General features: G+C 35.9%; 4 protein-coding genes across 4 annotated transcripts; 3 read left to right on the forward strand and 1 right to left on the reverse strand.

Annotated features, from left to right (window-relative positions):
* Positions 1–53: 53 nt before the first annotated feature.
* Positions 54–2,518, reverse strand: LOC129579553 (cytochrome P450 4d2-like). Its single transcript, XM_055469704.1, has 5 exons — positions 2,324–2,518; positions 1,510–1,963; positions 1,035–1,350; positions 682–922; positions 54–606 (listed from the first exon to the last, which is right to left on the reverse strand). The coding sequence occupies exons 1-5, from the start codon at positions 2,475–2,477 to the stop codon at positions 266–268; spliced, it is 1,506 nt and encodes a 501-aa protein (XP_055325679.1). The 5' UTR covers positions 2,478–2,518; the 3' UTR covers positions 54–265.
* Positions 2,519–3,238: 720 nt separating this feature from the next.
* Positions 3,239–5,080, forward strand: LOC129579556 (uncharacterized). Its single transcript, XM_055469706.1, has 2 exons — positions 3,239–4,823; positions 4,909–5,080. The coding sequence occupies exons 1-2, from the start codon at positions 3,328–3,330 to the stop codon at positions 4,961–4,963; spliced, it is 1,551 nt and encodes a 516-aa protein (XP_055325681.1). The 5' UTR covers positions 3,239–3,327; the 3' UTR covers positions 4,964–5,080.
* Positions 5,081–7,649: 2,569 nt separating this feature from the next.
* On the forward strand, positions 7,650–9,427 carry LOC129579549 (uncharacterized). The gene has a single exon (XM_055469699.1). It carries the CDS (start codon positions 7,791–7,793, stop codon positions 9,366–9,368), a length of 1,578 nt encoding a protein of 525 aa, XP_055325674.1. The 5' UTR covers positions 7,650–7,790; the 3' UTR covers positions 9,369–9,427.
* A 787-nt stretch (positions 9,428–10,214) lies between these two features.
* LOC129579559 (uncharacterized) lies at positions 10,215–12,075 on the forward strand. The gene is made up of 2 exons (XM_055469709.1): positions 10,215–10,265; positions 10,335–12,075. The coding sequence occupies exon 2, from the start codon at positions 10,399–10,401 to the stop codon at positions 11,773–11,775; it is 1,377 nt and encodes a 458-aa protein (XP_055325684.1). The 5' UTR covers positions 10,215–10,265; positions 10,335–10,398; the 3' UTR covers positions 11,776–12,075.
* Positions 12,076–20,553: the final 8,478 nt, after the last annotated feature.

The raw sequence follows: 20,553 nt of genomic DNA on the forward strand, positions 1-20,553 counted from the left end.
TACATTTAAAACTGATTCTGAAGGTGAGAGTAATTATGTGCCTATTAACCTGACCAGTTTACATAGCATTCTTTTATTAGATTTGATGTTTTGACATATTTTGACATACATTTCTTCTAATTACGCAAAATGGCTACACTTCAATTTTTTTGCGGAGAAAAAATTTGTAACTGTCCAACACAGTGGAACTAGAGCATACATTCGCATTGATTATTATACTAAAAAAATATATTCTTTGCTTGTTGCTCTTAAAACATTTGCCAAATTAGTTCTTCTGCGTAGTTCGTAACTTCAGGGCCATTTGAAAACCATTGATAGATCGAGAAATGATTTCTTTTTGAATAATTGGCTCTTGGCCCATTGCCAGCAACTCGTAATGCTGTAGCACACGGGTGAGAGCAATTTTTATACTGAATATTGCATATTTTTTGCCAACACAGTCTCTTTTCCCCGCACTGAATGGTGAATAGGTAAACGGATTGGTTTCCTCACATGCAAATCGATCAGGATTAAAATCGATGGGATTTTGGAAATATTTTGGACTTTTCATCGTTGCACCGAAGCATAATCGAACTTCAACTCCAGCTGGAATAGTGCGACCATCGTCTGAAAATTAAGGATCACGATTCACGAAATTATATGAAATCGATAAGAAAAAATCGGTTAAAATGTGTTTCTCACCCAATATCAAATCATGGTCAATATTACGTCCGATCATTTGTATAGCTGGAAAAATGCGCAACGATTCCTTGATCACCATGTCCATGTATTTAAGGTCGGCCAACTGTTGATGAGTTATCGTGTTCTCTTTGTCATTTCCAAATACTTCGTCGATTTCAGCGTAGAGCTTATCTTGAACCGGCTTGTGTCGTGACAATAGAAATAAAGTCCCTGAAATTGCTTGCGTGACCGTGTCTTGGCCCTGCGATGAAATTTAATGCCGTTATACGAGCTAACATTCGGTTTTTTAAGTTTTGTAATAAAATGATGAATTTAAGTTCGTTTTCTTTTTGAATTTAGCTTCAAAAACTTACAGCAGCCATAAACAATTGTACTTCGTCCAACATTTCCTCATTAGAGAGTGGTAATCCATCAATAAGTGATTGCAGAAGGACGTCAAGGAAGCACATTCTAATATTTTTATTTGGATTATTTTCATCGCTTGATTTTTCAGTGTCCATTTTTTCTAGCAAAATCTTCCGACGCGACTCAATCACCTCGACGGCAAACTGTTTCACAAACTGTTTTCTATCCTCGAATATTCGTTTATCAGAATATCCAAAAGTCGAAAACAAAATGTCAAATCGCCTCCAATAACTCATCATTCGTTTGGAACACACGTGTTTTAATCTAAAAAACGAATAACGATTGTAAGAACAAGAATTTTTCACAAGATGAATTAGAATTGAATTTTAAGCCAAAATATTTAAGTAATATTGAGAATTGGTTTTTTCGTAGTCATCAGTATAAATTCTTATAAGATATTCAAATCGTTTCGACGATACTCACATTGACATAGAATGCGCATATTCGGAACCATTGTTCACTTGTGTATTGGATTTTAAGCCCATAGACGTTTCAATTATCATATCGCAAGCGAATGGTTCCACATATTTGCTCACATCTATCAAACCATTACAATGGCTTTTCAATCGTTCAACCAATATTTTCGACTGTTGCTCAAATATTTCGATAAATTGCTTCAAAATGTTGACATTGAATGCGGGCTGGATAATTTTTCGATGACTGTACCATTGATAGCCAGCACTCGTTATCAAACCATTACCAAGAACGGTCTTCATGATATCGTAGTCACTGGTTTTATCCAAATAATTGGTCGTATTACTCAAAATTTTCTCATGCAATTTTGGATCTGAAGTCGATATGACATAGCTTCGAATCTTTTTCACACGGAATGTTTCGCCATATTTCCTGAACGCTTCACACTCACGACGTTTCATCTCTGTGGTAAATATATTCGATTAAATACTGTGTGTTTCTAAGTGTGTTTCGTTAGTTCTGAACATTTTTTATGTGATATTCAGAAGACTTTTGGTAAGACGTAGAACATCGTATGTTTTTCCTATACATTTTTTTCAGTTGTCGATTATGTATAACTAAAGAGACTACCTCATACGTTCATTATAAAAATCATACGTTCTTCTACGTATCACTTTTTCTTTCGGTTCAATTAATTGTAGCTGCCTCCTTTTGAAATTATCGCCAATTAAAATTGATAGGCATTTCTATAGAGAGACCTCTGAATATAGATGTAATTGAATAAATAATTGAAATATAAAAATGGTAATAATAACTCATAAACCTTGAAGATCACTCGTGAAGTAATTGAAAACATTCCCGAAGATTGGATGCATTACCGGCCCGGGAAATTGTTCCATCAGCTTTTCGATCCTTTTATCTCTCATATGAATCCAGTAAATGAAACAAAATACCATGAATATGATGAAAACAATCATTTTAAATACAGGACCTGGCCACTATTCACTCAAGACTAATCAATTGTCGACGATGTGGCCACTTTTTATCAAAATTACGTTACTAGAATCGTAAATAAATAAAACGTGATTCAAACTCACGCTTGAAAGAAAACGTGCTGGTCTTGTTTTTTCCTAATTTTAATAAGTATCGTCTGAGAACGTGTTCTTGTCATAAAAATATGATTTTGTGAGATTGAATTTTCGTGTGATTTTTGTCGGTATTATGCTAGGGGTGACACAAGAACTCAAGTAGAGTTTAATTACATTAAACTTTGCCTATTTCTAAGAATAAACTTCTAATTTGCCTAACTTTGGTGCAAAAAATAAAAATAAATATTCTTGTGATATTTCTAAAATTGGTTGTTGTTTCGTACGGTGGGTCTGATTTGCCTTGATTGATATACAAGACGACTCGTTAGCTTTCCTTCACAGGATTTTTTTTTGTTGCTCAGGGAGTTTTCTCCCCTAGGTTGCACAATGCGCATCTAATTATTTTAAAGAATTAATCCTTAATCGTCAGTTTGGTTCTTCCAAAAGTCTTAATAGAAATCGATCCAGTTAGTCGTGAAGGAAAAACGTTTTGAAGACGATTTCAAACATTCGATGAACATCGTACTTGAATCGATGACACCTAATTTAAAAAAGGATAGCTGAATCGAAGCAAGCGATTTTTTTTTTCTTTTTTTTTCCACTTTGACACCCGGCGTTTGTGATATTTCAGTATTAATGCTCACGCACAACTGAATAAGTTGAAATCACAAGCTCTGGTTCGCTGTCGCATTCGCTCACCACACCCAACTTCAGTCTCCATTGGAATAGATTTCGAATCATGCAAAAGCGTCTCACCGAGAAATATTCCACAGAAGTGGCGAAATATCATCGAATCTACCGCGATTTGAGCAATTCGAAAGTGCACTCTAACACCGATGTGCGGGCAAACTCTGTGCTGCGCAAAAATATTGAAAGAAGTTCAAGATATTTAAGCCAATTGAACACATTACTTTTCAATGTGGACAATAAAGTGGTTCGTGTTCAAACCAAGGGGTTTACCCGGCGTCTTTCGTCATTACTTGCTGAACAGGATGAAATGGACAATGAAATGAACGATATCAAGAAAAGGATCAATCATTTGAAATCACAAATTGAGCGTGTCGATGTTAAACTGGAAAAGTATTCAGCTGTTGACAATCATTTTGATGCCGAAAAAAAGATCGAAACGTTGGAAAATCGACTTTTGCGAAACAATCAAAAAGTAAATGGCTTACGATTGCACGGCATAAAACTGAAGGATATCGTGAGTGAGTTGTTGTTCATGCGCCGTCGATTTCAAAAGTCACGCGATGATATCACTGCCATGTTGATGGTAAAGAAGCAAGAAATCACCGAATTGGTCGATCACTATGCGATTGGTTTTGCGAATGGGATGAAAAATTGCCGTAATCTTGAAGCGTGTCATATTCGATCGACCAGAGAACTCAAAGCTCATTTACAAGAAATGCGTCAACTGATCCGATCTGCCGAATCGAATAATATTTTACGTGAATTCATGATAACAAAAGCAACGCCTATTGAACTAAGCTCGGATGCTATTCCGCCACGTGAAATTCTCAAGTCAAACTATCGCAAATTGACGCAAGCCGACGAAGAATTGTTGAGTAAAATTGGTGAATTCGCATCGGGTGTAACGGCGTCTGGTCTGAAATCGAAGGTTCGCGAGGCTTATTCGCTGTATTTGTACTCGAATGACATCACAAAAATGATCGATAATTCAGCAAAAATGCTTGAAACCTTGGAAAAACAATCGGAACTGGCCGAGATTCGATTACTAGATCGCCAGCAGAATGAACATCGCGAAAAGGAGCTGGAAAATCAATGGACTGAAGAAGCCACCGAAACACAACGTCATAGTACCAATTTAGCAGATAATGAATCAATGCTGGTCAAATGCTACAAAGACGTTCGCGAGATATTTGAAACGTTGCAGTGTGAGGATAGTCTTTTGTATGAAGTCGGCCAAAGTATCGATGGATACAATGTTCATGCAGTGCTTCGGGTGATTGAGACTCGATTACGCCATGTCATGTACACCGTTTCCTGTTGGCAAGAAAAAAATAATGTCCCTGAAGAAGAACGCCTGGTTCATGGCATTGAAATTGTCAAGGCACATGGTTTACCGCTGATGGAAATGGTTCACCCATGCCCCGAATGCTCACAAATTGAAGCTCGTGCAAATCCCGATGTTGAAGCCATTTTGGATAAGAAAACGAAATCCCAGAAAATCAAGAGCAACATCAAAATGCACAATATGAGGGCTAAAATGCACAAGTAAGTAACTAATGTCGAATCCGATTACTATAAATAAAAAAATTTCACGTATTTTTTTTACCAAGGATTTCTCATTTCCTTCCAGCATCCAAGACTGTCCGAAGCCTGGTTCCAAATCTGTCTTGTCCAAAACAATTTGAATGGCACACATCAACACAATTATTTATCACGAATTTATGTTTTTTCGCCGAGATTTTACATTCACATTCCAATGAAATTTTAAAATGATTTCATAAAATACATTTGAATGATGAATATATTGATTGAAAAGGAATATTTATTGAATTTTTTAGCGATTTATTTGTCATATTTTTATTTCTCGTGACAATTTCTTGCAGTCTTTATATGTAAGATTCAAGTTTTTATCTGGGTCTTTGTTTGGCTTTCAAACATCTGTTGAAAAAAAAATACATTTTTTAAAATTGGTGCAATTTTCGAAACATTTACGATTCGTAATCCGAAAAATTCCATCATTTCGAATTGCTATCAACTTCATATCGTACGACAGAGCTCCACTTTGACACTCACGATACATCAAACGCCATCACTCATCACATTTTACTGCGCAACAGCATTCCCATTGCTTTGTTAACACTCTCGTTCTGCCGACGATATAATATTTGTAAGATAAATCCAATGGCCAAACTGAAAATTTTTAGGTTTTTTCTACAAATAAAATCTATTGATAGATTTTTCATTGTTTTTTACAGACGATAGTTGACTTTGAATTACATTTGGAAAGTCAGTTTAATTCGGCCAATGTGACCGCATTTCGTGACAACTTGAACTCTCTTCATGGACGTGGCGTTTTTCAACGATTGCACTGGTATAGCAATGTGGTTCCTGATGAAATAACTTCATTGAATGCGCTGGAAATATTATCAGTTAATGAATGGCGTGCTAAAGATTGTGCTACCAATTCACCACTCTTGGTTAACATCAAGGATCTGAACATTGATGAAGTCGCTGATAATTCACACATGGAAACAACAGCTCGTAATCTGGTGAATCTCGAACGTGTTTATCTCGGTACACCAACATCCGAAGCAATTGCGTCGTTCCTTCGTCACTCAGCAAAATTGACGAAAATCAAAGTTTGTAAAAAATCCAAAGAAGCTCTTCACCTTATGGCATGGAACAAGGCGCGTAAAAAGTTGGCTGGAGCACCAAAAGTCACAATCTATGTTCCGAAAGACGTTTACTTGGCAAAAAAGTGGGCAACCAACAAAACTGACTACGATTCGATCGAGTTGAAGCGAAAAAGCTCATACGAATGGGAATGGAGTGCTGATTTCCTCTTTTAATAATAATTTACGAATAAGTGAATAGAAACTTTGACGAAAGTTATTTCACAAATACCGACCGTAATTCAACCGTTTGTTCAATTTGAAACATGATTATGCGCTATACATAATTCTCCAATTAAATGTATTCTCTTGTCGTTTCTAATATCTATAATAATTTGCGAAGGCTCAATTTATATAATACTGCAATCAGTTTCGTTTCAAGAACAAAAAGTAATGATCGCTATCTATTTCCATTCAATTTATTGACTTGTGAAACAATTTCACTTTACATAAATGTACAAAATAAATACAAAATGTATTGATGATCTGCTGCGTTTTATTTTTAGTTTTTTATTTTTATTTAACTCCGCCAAGCTCTGACTGAATATAAGGTTTGGCCGAAAAAGAGTGCAAGACATCAATTTAACAATTTACAGTGATTAGAAGTAACTATCAGGTTCTTGACTCATTAAAAACCTGGCTATTTTTGTAATTTCTCAGCATTTACACAAGTAGGACATGAAAACAATTTATACAAGTGGATAAATTGAGTGACGACTTTTGAAGTCTTTTCTGCTTCATTCACCTGTATTTAGTGATGGCTTCGAACGTTCGTTCGTTCGTTCGTTCGACAATTCGAAAAAATATTTTTTTGTTCGTTCGTTCGTTCGATATTCATTTTGTTCGATGTTAGGTCCGAACAAAGTTTTTTTTATTTCAAAATCTCCCGAATAAAATTGGTATTACTATGAAAAATTATAATAAAAGCTAATAAAAGCATGAGCTGTAACGATTACATTATAAAATTGATCAATACATCGAATTTTCTAATGTAAAAATTTTTTCACATTGAACAAAATGAATGTCGAACGAACGAACGAACAAAACCTCTTTTTAAAACCATGTCGAACGAACGAACAAGCGTTCGAAAGTGTTCGAAGGCCAACACTACCTGTATTCCGGGGCTATTGCTATTTTTTTGTGGATAAATTCGAATGATTTTCATCCAATCTATTGTTGCATTGATGGTGCGAAGAAGGAAGATCATTTTGGTCTAGGATAATAAAGTTATGTTTATCATCTGATTTGAAGTCATTAAATGTATCATCATCGATGGCACAATCGCCATTGACAACGTCAGCAAAAATATAAATTGGTGCGACACCAGTAAGGCCAAGTTTGACAAAAAATCCAACATTGTTTGCAATCAAACGATAGTTTTCAATTGCAACGACAAATCTTTTCAAGCCTTCAGTTTTTCTCATATCAGATACGCCGGAGTGACTGGTGTTTTTTCCCCAATTCCCCGGTTGGCAAATGTGTGCTTTGCTGATACGATAATTTGTAATAGATTTGTTTTTTGCTTCAAGTTTTTTTATGGAGATTTTCATCTTTTTACAGACAATTATTGCACATCTCTTACCAATATGACGTAAATAAAGGGACTGCTAGGAGATCAAAAAAGTTTTAAGTCATTTAAATGATTATTCAATCAATTCCTAAAACAAATGCTTCTCAGAATCGAATATATTCAATCAAAGTAGTCACAAGAAATAAAAATCCAAATTCCACATTTTCAAATTCAAGTTCGAATCCAAATCAGAAGGAAATCAATATCGAAATCATTCCAAAATTTGTTCAGAAATTGATCGTTTTATTTTGAATTAAGATTTCCTTGTCCATGGCCCATTCAAAATTAGTCAAATCATCGAGAAAAAATCCACTAAATTCTAGTGATTTAAACAAGCATCGTCGAGCGTATCGTGATTTGAACACATTGAAAATTATCGACAACACCAATGTGCTGGCATTGCAAGTGCTGCAGAAAAAAATCAACCAAAGTAAGAAGCAATTGAAGCAATTGAACATTCAAATTCGCAATGTGGACAATAAAGTGGTGCGCGGCGAAAACAAAAACTTCATTCAACGTCTAACATCGTTGTTAATTGAGCAAGATCATTTGGACGAAGAGATATCGTCATGCAAGACGAAAATTGGCCATTTAAAATCGCAAATTGAGCGTGTGGACATTGAGCTAGAAAAGTACTCTACGCTGGATGATCGTTTTAGTGCCGATAAAAGGATTGAAATATTGGAAAATCGACTGTTGCATAACAACCAAAAAGTGGGCATGTTAAAATTAGAGGGACTAAAAATGCGGGACATTGTTAGTGATTTGATGTTCATGCGTCGACAATTCCAAATCGATCGTGACGATGTTATCAACAAACTGAAGATAAAAAAGCACGACGTCATTGAATTGGTGGACCATTACGCGATTGCCTTTGCAAGTGGAATGAGAATTTGTCGTGATCTTGAAACGTGTCGTATCAAATCGACCAAACAACTAAAGGAACATTTACAAGAAATGCAACACTTGATTCGAGCGGCCGAAACCAATGACATTCTACGTGATTTCATGATAACTAAGGCCACGCCTATCACATTGGACTCCGATAGTGTACCGCAACGTGAAATCATAATGAAAAACTATGGAGAATTGTCGAAAATCTGCGACGGTCAATTGTCACAAATCGAAAAGTATGCGCCAAATGTTCAGACCGATGATTTGGAATACAAACGACGACAAACATTCTCACTGTACCTGTTTGAAAACGAAGTCACCGAAAATATTGAGGACATTGACAACAATTTGGATAGCGTAAAAGCCGGCATTTCGGCGGCACGAGATAAAATTGATGGACGCAGAGAGCGACGAGAATATTTGAATGAGCTGAACTCGACACTGAAAACGGGCGAATCGAAAATCAAAGGGCAGAGTGAAGAAGCGGCCAGATTGGAATCGATACTGGACAAGTATTTGGTTCAAGTTCACGAGCTTTTTACAGCGTTGGCCTGTGATGTCGACTTTGGATTCCAAGGTGGCGTTAAAGTTGACCGATTCAATCTTGATGAGGTTCTACAGATCATCGAAATTCGCCTACGAAGTGTCATGTATTCGGTTTACTGCTGGCAAGAGGAGAGAGGCAGAGCAGTCGAAAAAGAATTGGTTCATGGCTTGGAAATGGTTCGACCAACGGATATACCGGAAATTTGTTTGATCAATCCGTGTCCAGAATGTTCACAAGTTGAAGCCCGTGCAAATCCAGACATCGAAACGTTGATAGACAAAGAGGGTATAATCGCCCAGTTAAAAGAAGCCATGGCCAATCGAAACCTGGTGTCGAGAATGCATCACATTGAAGACTGCCCGAAGCCTGGAAGCAAAGCCGTACTATCAAAAGATATTAAAAATTAAAGATTGAAATTGTGCATTCAAGACCGAACAAAATGATGAATAAACAAAATTTAACAATTTCGTAGAAAATTATTGTGTCGCTCTCATGGTGAACTCGTACAGACTCTATGACAGACTTACTTTCCAAATATTCTTGTCTGAAAACCAACAAATCAATTCTCCAAAATGTAGATTGTACAACAGCTTCACGTTCTTCATTTCAATTAAAATTAATTCTAAACAAAAAAATACTGTAAGAGAATCGGTTTTGCTCCAATGGATCTGATTAAATGGCAAATCATTCTATTGTGATTCAAACACATCATTTATTATTGCAAAATGAAAATATACTTTATCAAAATCTGCAGACATTTGTAGCTTGAAATAATCATTGTTTGAAAATCATATGTGCTGAAAATTCAATGAGGTTGACATAGTAAAAATGTAAAAAAATTGCAACTTCGTGGAGACTATGCGGTATTCCAACTAAGCAGAGTTCTTCAGAACGAACTCTCCATCGTGGCCATAAACTCGATTTTGTGGCAACTCCAAACTACTTATGGAAATTGTATAAAACGCTTGTTTTCCACTATGAGTCCTGATTCTATTGACTATCTCGGCGTCCTCACCTCTTGATAATTATCTATTTATAATGAAAGTTTATTTTTGCGTTGAGATTTCACAATAACATTTCATGAAATACATTTAAATAGCAGTTATCTGTTGGAACATTCAAACGTGGTACGATTTTCGAATGAATGCGATTCGAAATACGAAAAATTTCAACATTTCGAAGTGCTGTCAACTTCAGTTCGTAAAGCAGAACTAAGGATATAACAAACGTCATTACTCAATACATTTACTGCGCAACAGCGTTCCCACTGCTTTGTTTCCCGTTTTGCTGACGATATATTATTTGTAAGTTAAATCTAATGGAAATATTTCCACAAAAAATATCGATTGATACAGTTTTCATTGTTTCTACAGACGATATTCGACTTTGAATTACATTTGGGAAGTCACAGTATAACCACACCTAGTAAACGTCAAAATGGCTACACGAAAGTCACCTCGCCTGAATGGACCACCGGCTAAAGCAAGAAAAGTGGACGATCAACAAAACGCTGTTGCCATTGCCGCCAACGCTGCCGTCGAGGAAGCAACACCACCCATTTTCAACCTCGTTGACGATTGCTGCTATGCCATTTTGGATTGGCTGCCACGTAAAGACCTCAACGCATTCGGCCAAACGTGCAAATGGGCTCAACAAGTTGCTGCCAACTTCTACCAAATGAACCACACAGCAGCAGAGTATATCGTCAAATCATCACGCCATATTTCTGTTCCTGATGTCTTTGATATCGAAAACACGCAAAAAATATGCATCGACGGCATAAACTTGGATCCATATCGCCAAATTAAATCATACCGCAACGAACCGATCAAGCAAATTCGCTTGGGAGGAACCACATTATCAGTCGCGAAAGTCAATTGTCTCAAAAAGCTACTACGCACAGTCAAATGTGTGAAATTGGAAAGGTACTCAATCAAAGGCGATTTGTACGAAAAATTCCTCAAATTTTGTACCAACATCAAGACGCTTTCTGTTGGATATTGCTATATGCGTAATGGGAATCACAATGATGGATGGTTGACCCGAAAATATCCAACACTCCAACATTTGGAAGTAACTGGTGGTATCGCTCGAAAATTCGATGAGCTGAAGACATTTTTCGAACAAAACCCAAACGTACGTAGCTTCGCTATCAAGTCTTCTCTTCTTGAGAAGAATTGGGACATGTTTAGAACGACCAACATCAAATTGGATGTGTTGGCGATTTGGTTTGATTCGGCCAATGTGACCACATTTCGTGACAACTTGAACTCACTACATGGACGTGGTGTTTTCCAACGGTTGCACTGGTATAGCAGAGAGATATCTGCTGAAGAAGCTTCATTGAATGCTTTGGAAAAATTGTCAGTTTGTCCTTGGAATCTTGGTGAATGTACTACCATTTCACCACTTTTGGTTAACATCAAAGAATTGATCATCAGATTCTATCTCAATGGCTCAACAACTATGGAGACAACAGCTCGTAATCTGGTGAACCTCGAACGTGTTTATCTCGGTCAACCAACATCCGAAGCAATTGCGTCATTCATTCGTCATTCAGCCAAGTTGAAGAAAATCAAGGTCGCCCATTACATTCGAATGCCGATGCCGAACAGCGCTAACAATGGCCTTGATCTTGCGGCGTTAAACAAGGAGCGTGAAAAATTGGCTGGAGCACAAAAGGTCACAATCTATGTTCCAGAAGACATTTACTTGGCAAAAAAGTGGGCAACAGACAAAACGGACTACGGTTTGATCGAGTTGAAGCGAGGAAGCTCATACGATTGGGACAGAAATTTCAACTCATTATATTAATAATTTAGATTAAGTGAATAGAACGTGTTCCATTGGCAAAAATTGTTTCACAAATTGCGATACTCTAAACGTACATTATGATACAAAAAGCAAGAAATTCCAATTTAGATCATTCGTTTAGGAAAAAATGTTTAATTTTTTCTTTTACGCAAATATCCAAATCTTGAACAACTATTCAAATGGTTTAGTCACCGTTTATCTATTTTAAGATCCTTAAAATTATTCGGCTTGATTCTTAATTATATGCTATATGCAATATTCCAAATAAATATGTGCCCAATCATTCAATAAAAAAAATAAATGGACCGTTCTTTTGAATTATGGCGTTTTTCCATTTTTTTCTTAATTGAAAACTTATTTATGTCATCCGTTTATTAAATTTAGTTTGAAAATTGTTATGCAGATCGCATTTGTACGGACCCTATGATAGACTTACTTTTTGTATGTTGTTTTCTGGAAGCTAACAAATCATTTCTGCAAAATATACAACAACATTCCAGACAAAAAAAAAACTGTAAAAGAATCTGTGTTGCTCCAATGGATCTGATCAAATGGTAGATAAATCTATTGTGATTCAAACACATTACTTATCATTCAAAAATGAAAAAGATACTTCATCAAAATCTGTAGACATTTGTAGCTTGAAAATTCGAAGAGGTTGAACCATTGTAAAAATGTAAAGAAATTCAAACTGCATGAAAAATGTGTATTCCAACTAAGCAGAGTCCTTTAGAATGAACTCTCCATCGTGGCCATTAGTTCGATTTCATTGTGACAACCTTCGTGATTCCAAATGGCTGACTGAGATTGTGTAAAATGCTTGATTTTTATTCGGAGTCCCGTTTCCGCTGACTTACCGGGCATCGTTGTATTCTTCGTGATTCGCGTTCGATTTGCTTATTCACAATCGTTGCCATTTGGGCTACTTCGTCCTTCTTCTGGTGATCCAACGGTGGCATCGAGGCTGTGACTGAACAATGGTTTTGGTGCCGAACGATGGAATCAAATAATGTGGATTGTGGATGTATGCGTTGGATGTGTTCCATAAAGTTTTTTTGATGAACTTTTTTCTTGCAGTGTGTGCAGTATGCACTCAACCTGTGCTGCATCTTTGTTGCTCGACCAATTTTCCAACTTCACATCGCGCGTAATGGTCACACTGTCAAACAAACCCATGCATTTTTTGAAGATTCGATGATTTTTTTCTTGATACTCCACCCGGTCCGGGGCTGGAATTCTAAGTCATTCCACCAAAATCGTTCGGAATTATTTTTTTCGTACATAAGCCATATTGGAGTGAAAGAGAGAGATTCCACTATTTTTCAGCATTCCACCGGAATTATTCCGATAACTCAAGGAAGAGTGGAATGTGTGAGAAATAATTCCGGTGGAACGCTGAAAAATAGTGGAATATCTCTCTTTCACTCCAATATGGTCTTATGTACGAAAAAAATAATTCCGAATGATTTTGGTGGAATGACTTAGAATTCCAGCCCGGACCATCGATTATGCTTTAACACACCTTGCATCAATGCAATTGCCAATTGGAGGTGAGTTTGCACCGTTCTGGCTAATGTTAATTGACCGTTGCGATGCCATTTCATGTGATGTTTATGTTAATTAATATTTTCTTTGGTTGCATGTTTGAGAGGCGAAGGCCTAAGCTATGGAAAGTGTATATTGTATTGAAATCAGTGATGAAAAATCAATATTACAATTTTGCATTAGTAAATCAGCGCGCTCGTTTCAAACGCAATGTGTTTGTGTTTGAATGCTAAATTAGCTAATGAAGCATGTAGAGATTTAATCTGTTTGGCAATTCTAATAAATTACTTTAAACAAATTGAATTTTTATGGAATAAAAAGTCGTTTTTCATATAAAATTAGCGTTTCGTGTCAATCACGGTCAGTTCATTTGTACCTTTTGTCTGAACTAAAACTCCGTTAAAATGAATTGTAGTCGCTTTTCATCGACTTTTTTCAATCCGATCAAATCTAAATGGCAAATCATAAATCATTTCTTTCTCACATTTTTAAAATGTTGTCGTGCATTTTTGAATCGTTTTTTGTTTGAAAAATTGTCAAAAATTTACCGATATTTGGAACAAAATACTTTTCTCGTGAAATTCTGCGAAGAAACCAATCTCCATGGATTCAACCACATTGCGAACAGAAATTATACATCGCTTGAAAGGTTTTACTTTACATTTCTTTCCATTTCTGCATGGAGAATGCAAATTTCCTATTTCGTTGCAGAATCGGCTGGCTCACACTGGTCCTATTGTTCACTTACTTTGTGTTTTCGATTTGTGTTGATCAAGTATCACGATTTTTAGACGATCCATTCATTCTTAATCTGGAAACCAATTATAATGACTGGACATATGATATTCCAGCATATACAATTTGTTCCGATTATAGAAACAAAAGTTTCATTGACGAGTATCATCAACGCTCCGAAAATATTACTTCGATTAATAACGACTCGAGAGCCTATCGTGACTACAGTCATTGTATGAAAATAATTGGTTCGTTTAATGCAGAAAATATCCATTTGATCGATGAATTTGACAACACTGACTTATTCAAACGTCTCAGCGGAGAAGAAATATTCGATATTGCACTGAACGTATGAACATTTGCGGTAATGTACTCGTTAAACTACTTATATCGCATCTATTCAATGTTTCAACAGCTAAAAGGGCGTCCAGGAAATCAGAGAATCTTCCGTGTCGTAGTAACCGAAGCGGGAATATGTTGGTCAACTATGAAGTTGTTCAAATATTTCAGAGCAATACAAAATGAGTATGATACGAACGAACTGAGTTTTCATCACTTTTCCATGTTTGGGCCACACAGTAAGAGCATAAAAATTCAAATAAAATGTTCAAAAATTGGTTTTACATACACACTACCATATACGTATGTTGAAATTTGTGCAGATTCTGTGGGTAGCCTGTGAAGTGGTACTTCTCTGTGGCTCAAATACTTGCAAAGTGATAATTTTTTTTCCATTATTATCTTTAACATCATTCATGTAATCTCACAGTTCTGATCAAGAATCAACAGCTTATTCAATAATGACAGGACGCAAGTGTGGATCAATTAAAAAATGTTCACTATCCGTAGGTTATGACGAACTAGCTGAAAATGGAATAATCGTAAGTAGAATCCCACTTGTCTGCCAATAGAGGTATTCAATGTAATAGTGTAGAGAAGCGGCGCTGTTTCACCGCATTTTAAGAACTATCAGCTGTTTTTGTTATCAATTTCGTAACCATCGCTGCCATTGTGTAACATTCCATTTTATGCATAGGGTGATCAGATCTATTTGATTTATTCATTTTTTTTTTGAAAAGTATTTTCATGGTTTAAATGACACCTTGAATATGAGGAGATCACCGAAATTTGAATGGAATTTCGCTTTTACTGGTATGATCGATTTTAACATATTCTACAATGAAGTGGTTACGAGTGACCGAGCGAAAATGTTCGGAATTGAGAGCCGCAAGTGCAGATTTGGCACAGAACTCACTTCCGACCGAAGCTATCCGTTGGGATTGTATACACAAAATCTGTGCTTAATGGAATGCAGCGTCGATGCAGCAATCGATCTTTGTGGATGTCGACCATTTTTCTATAAAATTGGTGATTGCTCCCATCTTGACCACATCAAATGGTACAGAAAACTGATTATGGTTGATTTCAGGTCCTGGCCCAGTATGCAACATAACTGGAATGTAACAAATCATTACAATTACCAACTGAATAAATATGTGCTGAAATATTTTTACAATATCATAGAATTTGCTTGTCGAAAAGTCGTTGGAATGAAAAACGAAGCAATTGTTTCTGTTTTCCCCAATGTAATTCAGTCGACTATACATTAACATGGACTACTTATCCTGGACGATCAAAATCACTTACCATTGTTACAAGACCTCGCACTTCACAAACAAGGCTTAAACGAGATATCAAATTTGGTATTCATTACTTGGTTGGTGTGTTCCATCTTCCCTTTTCATCGTATTTTTTTTTGTTCTTCCAAATAATACTCCTAACATCCAAATATTTCTCATTCTCAATACACAAAAAACAAGTATCGATCGGTGGAGCTGCGGCACTATTTTTTGGATGTAGTTTTATAAGCATTGCTGAGCTCATCTTTTTCGCTACAGAGCGTTTGTGTGGGGGGAATTGGTGTCAGATGAAGCTATGCTCAAAATCGAGCAATCACAACCGAATTACAACCAGTCCCACTCGATATATGATCATGGTCACTAAATTCACAAATCGATTCTATTATTTTGTAAACAACAGTGGCCTACATGGCGTCCGATATTTGGATCGTCGATATGGAATGATTGATTGGTAAATCATTTCATGATAATTGAAAATAATTAATGAAAATCAATCATGATAATTGTTGACAAATCGCCTACAGATAACTATTTTTTTTCTAATTGAAGCACCTATTGGATTTGCGTCATAATTGCATCGATCATTGCAATGATTGTGGTATTTGTCTACACATTAAATGACTACATGGATAGTCCGGTTGTTATCAATGTGGATCCAACTATCTCAAAAAACAACAGTGTTTTTCCAGCTATGTCTATATGTTTTACGAAGTTTGACTTTGTAGAAGCAAGTACCGAGAAAGCTGAACAATATGTTGAACAAATTTACAGAGATTATAACATTATTGGAAAGCGTAAACAGTAGGTTGATTACCGATAAAATTAATTTCGAATAGAAAAATCATCGCATGATATTTTCAGACGAATATTCTACGATCGACTGGTGAGCTATGCCTTTGCAGGTCATTCACGTTCTAGCCTCGATTTTGATGCATGCAATGGAACCAACAGCACTTGTGGCGTGGATATCGAAGCTTTAAAACAACTGGTTTGCCATCATTCCATCATCCGCTTATATCAATTCATTTTTCGATCATCACTATTAATCTTCCGTAGTTATTCCCGAATTGCAATGAATTTGTCTACAATATCCATTTCAACGGCAGACGGTACCAAGACTGCAGCAGGTTATTCAAGCGAAAAATAGTTTACGGTGCGGGAGTGTGTTTCATGGCCAATTCTGCCCATTTCTAGTAAATATGGAAGAAAAATTTATGGATGCTCTCAGAGCGCAAAGTGAAATTCAAATCTATTTCTAGTAATTCAGATTGGAACAAGCTACCATTGACTTACGACAAATATCAAGGAAGCAGTCAATTTACTTTTGATTTTTTCCACCAATTGAGATACGAAGCTATTGTGAGCTACAGTTTTTGTTCCATTCGATTTTACATTTATTCTCAAACTTCATTTTAATACTGACTTTTCTGCGTGCTTCACTACGCTTCTTTTTTCTATTTGATTTCATATGTTTGTTTTTATATAGCGGTAATTGTAGCATACATAGTATTCCATTTCTACTTGAAAATTCTCCTTATCATGTTCATCTAGTGAATTGGTCATTTATTCGCTAATTTTTTTAACATATTTGGCTCATAACATACTATTTCAAGTATGATTAAAGTACAGATTAACCGTAGCACTAACAATCTGTGCCATTTTTCATAAGGCGTCTCCACTCGTATTAAGTTTGTATTATGAATGTTAACCCTTTGACGACCAATGGGACACATATGTCCCATTTTGTTTTTCATCTGTAATAACTACATTTTTTAACCAATTTTAGTAAAATTGGTTTCGTTTGAAAGAGAATTAATGTAGCTATCAGAAAGTACCATATTGGATATTTATTGTAAACGCAATTGGATAGAACACTCTAAAGTCAAAAAATCTTAACTTTTTTTTCAACTTTCGCCAAATGCTATATAATTTTAACGGTGGAAGTTTTAAAGCTGAAAATTTGGAATAATGTGCGAAATGTCCATTACTTTCCAAAAATCATCGACTTTATTTAGAAAAAACGTTTTTTCCACTTTTTATTGCGTTTGACGCGATGGGACATATGTGTCCCATTGATCGGTAAAGGTAAATAAATACCCCGTATTTCCCTGTATTTTGGCCATTATTCGCGAATTTTCAAACACAAAAATATCATTAAATTCGTGATTAAATGGGCACAACAAAGCACAATTCAAACCATTTTCGGTTCAAAACAATTCTGAATATTTTAAAAACGAAAAAGATTTTACATGTAGTTCTTATGGGAGACATATTTTTTTTTCCATACAAAGGTAGTTACCGTTACCGACCAATGGGACATATATGTCCCATCATTTTTTTCATATTTCTAGTTAAAAAAAATTAATTTTTGATAACATTTTTATTATGGTTTTTGGGGTCGCTGAGCACGAATCTGCAATCAGAATTGCAAAATTCCCATCCGTTCAATCTTGGTCGTCAAAGGGTTAAGGTGCGTGCAACGCCCTTCAATGTAAAAACAATACTTGAGTGGAGGATGATACACGGAATTTATCTGGACTTTTTAAAACAATTAAATTAGTACTAAACTAAATGGCTACACAGTAAACACAATGATTCTAGCAATGTTGAGATTTGACACTTAACTTTGTTTCAGTATTATTTGCTCTAGAAAAAGTTCAAAAGTTCTATAATAAATACATGAAGCTTTGATTTTTGATTTAGTACTTTTTTTGGTACAAATGGTACTCAAATGGATTTTAGTGCCAAATTTCATACTGCGGTTCTGAAAGTTAGAACCATCGTGTTTACTGTGTATACAGTCTATAGTCTGATTGTCATCCAACCGAATTTTCAATGGTGACTCAAACCGAAAAATGGATTAACCTTTATATGATCCCCAAGAAGAGTAACATTTAGACAGATTTTTACTTTACAGATGTATTTTCATAGTCCAGAAGAGTTACCGGGTTCTAATATTTGGAATAGAGGCCTAGCTTCTAGATATAAGGATTCGGCATTCATATTTCGCGTAATTCAGTTTTGGAAACAATTGAATCAGTAGTATTTCGCTACGATTTAATAAATTATGTTTTTTTTTCTCCAGACAACACAAGTTGAGAACGATGTGGATGTACGGGACTTATCAATTGAGAAACGACAATGTCGATTTCCAGACGAGCGTTGGCCTTTAAATTCATCTCTTCCTTACAGCTTCGCCACGTGTAAAATTTATACTCGAGTTCAAATGGAATTGGAGCACTGCAATTGTACACTGCCCTTTGCACCAGCCGAATGTAATAACCTTGTTCGTTAGAATGTGGAAATGGAACTCATTAAATTAAGTCAATCAATTTTATTGCTCAATTCGTTTTCATCCAACAGACGAAAGTCGGTATTGTAATGTCACACAGATGAATTGCATTGAAGAAAAACGCATCGCAGAATCGATGCTTAGTGATCGCCTGGATATGAAACCATGCCTTTCTACCTGTACGGAAATGCACATTGATCAAGTTGGGTATGAAGATTGAGCAAAACCATCAAACCACTTGAAATTATTTATGAACACACAATTTTCTATTCAAATTTATTTCATCCTTGCAGATATTATCGAAATTTTGAAGTCAATTATAATCAAAACAAAGCGATTACGGCAGTGACTATTCAAATAAACAGCCAGCCAAAGCAATTGACTCGATCAGCACGCCTCACAGACCTTGATTTAGTCATCATCATCGGTTCTATTGTCGGTCTATTTTTCGGTGCATCACTTCTCACTTTGGTCGAAATTGTTCACCTTTGGATTTTGCATCGATTCTAATTCATTTTGTATTAGTTTCTTTGGTCGCATGTTTGACAGACCAAGGCTTAGCTATGTGCAGCGTATATTGTATTGAAATTAGTGGTGAAAACAATCATAATTATTGTGCATTAGTAAATTAGTTTAAAGCACAATGTGTGTGAGTGCTTAATAAGCACTGCTTAATTAGATGCTAAAGCATGCGAGTAGAGGACATAATGCCCCGGACAGACAGCGTGCTTTTGTGTTTCTATTACATTAGAGTATGCTGTCCGCCCGGGGCGTTATGAACGCTACTCCATGCTTGAGTTGCACCTATTTTATTTTTTTTTTTGTCATTTTGATAATGTTACTTTCATTAAATTAAATTTTTATCGATTGAAAAAGGTTTTTATATGAATGTTCGTGTCTATCGTGGTCAATTTGTTTTTAACTTTTGCCTGAAGCAAAACTCCGTTAAAATGAACTCCACTTTTGAACAATGGATTTTATTGTTCGCTGATTTATGTCCATCGCATTTCCTTGTTGAGAAATATGTTTTATATAAATTGTGAATTTGTGATAAGGCTAATTGCTGTTTGTGACTAATTCATGACCATATTAGGTCATATTGAATGTTCTAGAGTAAACACAAAACTGTAAGGTAATGTTCCCTTAAACGGGACGCTCCCTTAAACGGGACAGTCAAGTATTTTTGACTTCTGAGTTTGACAGCGAGCTGTCATTTATACCAAACGATTAGCTCAACGAACGCTCACTTTTGGTAGTATTCCGAAGAGAATAGACGTACCGCGTGTGTGAGAAAAAATTGTGTCGTGAAATTTGCGTACAACAAAACTTTTTTGATCAATTCGCCTACACCCACAGTTTGAAGTGTTTTTAACATTTGTTGAAGGTAAATATATTGAATAGTTAGTAAATTGTGTCTATTTCAAAGCTGCAAAGTCCATTTTTCGATATCGCGTCACAAAATTTTTTTTTTGGTGACTCGCAAAAATGTCGGCTTTTTCCTTAAATGGGACAGCGATGTTCCCTTAAACGGGACACTCTGCATTTTTAAGTTAAGCAAGATGGGGG

The sequence above is a fragment of the Sitodiplosis mosellana genome, unplaced genomic scaffold, assembly GCF_009176505.1.
Source record: "Sitodiplosis mosellana isolate CC-2019 unplaced genomic scaffold, AAFC_SMos_1.0 Smas_scaffold_6242, whole genome shotgun sequence".
NCBI lineage: Eukaryota > Metazoa > Arthropoda > Insecta > Diptera > Cecidomyiidae > Sitodiplosis > Sitodiplosis mosellana.

Coding starts and splice junctions, on each gene's coding strand:
- LOC129579553 (XM_055469704.1), bottom strand. CDS start 2,477: ATGATTGTTTTCATCATATTCATGGTATTTTGTTTCATTTACTGGATT. Junction 1,964..2,323: donor CTTCACGAGTGATCTTCAAG/GTTTATGAGTTA, acceptor TATTTACCACAG/AGATGAAACGTCGTGAGTGT. Junction 1,351..1,509: donor TATGCGCATTCTATGTCAAT/GTGAGTATCGTC, acceptor TTCGTTTTTTAG/ATTAAAACACGTGTGTTCCA.
- LOC129579556 (XM_055469706.1), top strand. CDS start 3,328: ATGCAAAAGCGTCTCACCGAGAAATATTCCACAGAAGTGGCGAAATAT. Junction 4,824..4,908: donor ATGAGGGCTAAAATGCACAA/GTAAGTAACTAA, acceptor ATTTCCTTCCAG/CATCCAAGACTGTCCGAAGC.
- LOC129579549 (XM_055469699.1), top strand. CDS start 7,791: ATGGCCCATTCAAAATTAGTCAAATCATCGAGAAAAAATCCACTAAAT.
- LOC129579559 (XM_055469709.1), top strand. CDS start 10,399: ATGGCTACACGAAAGTCACCTCGCCTGAATGGACCACCGGCTAAAGCA.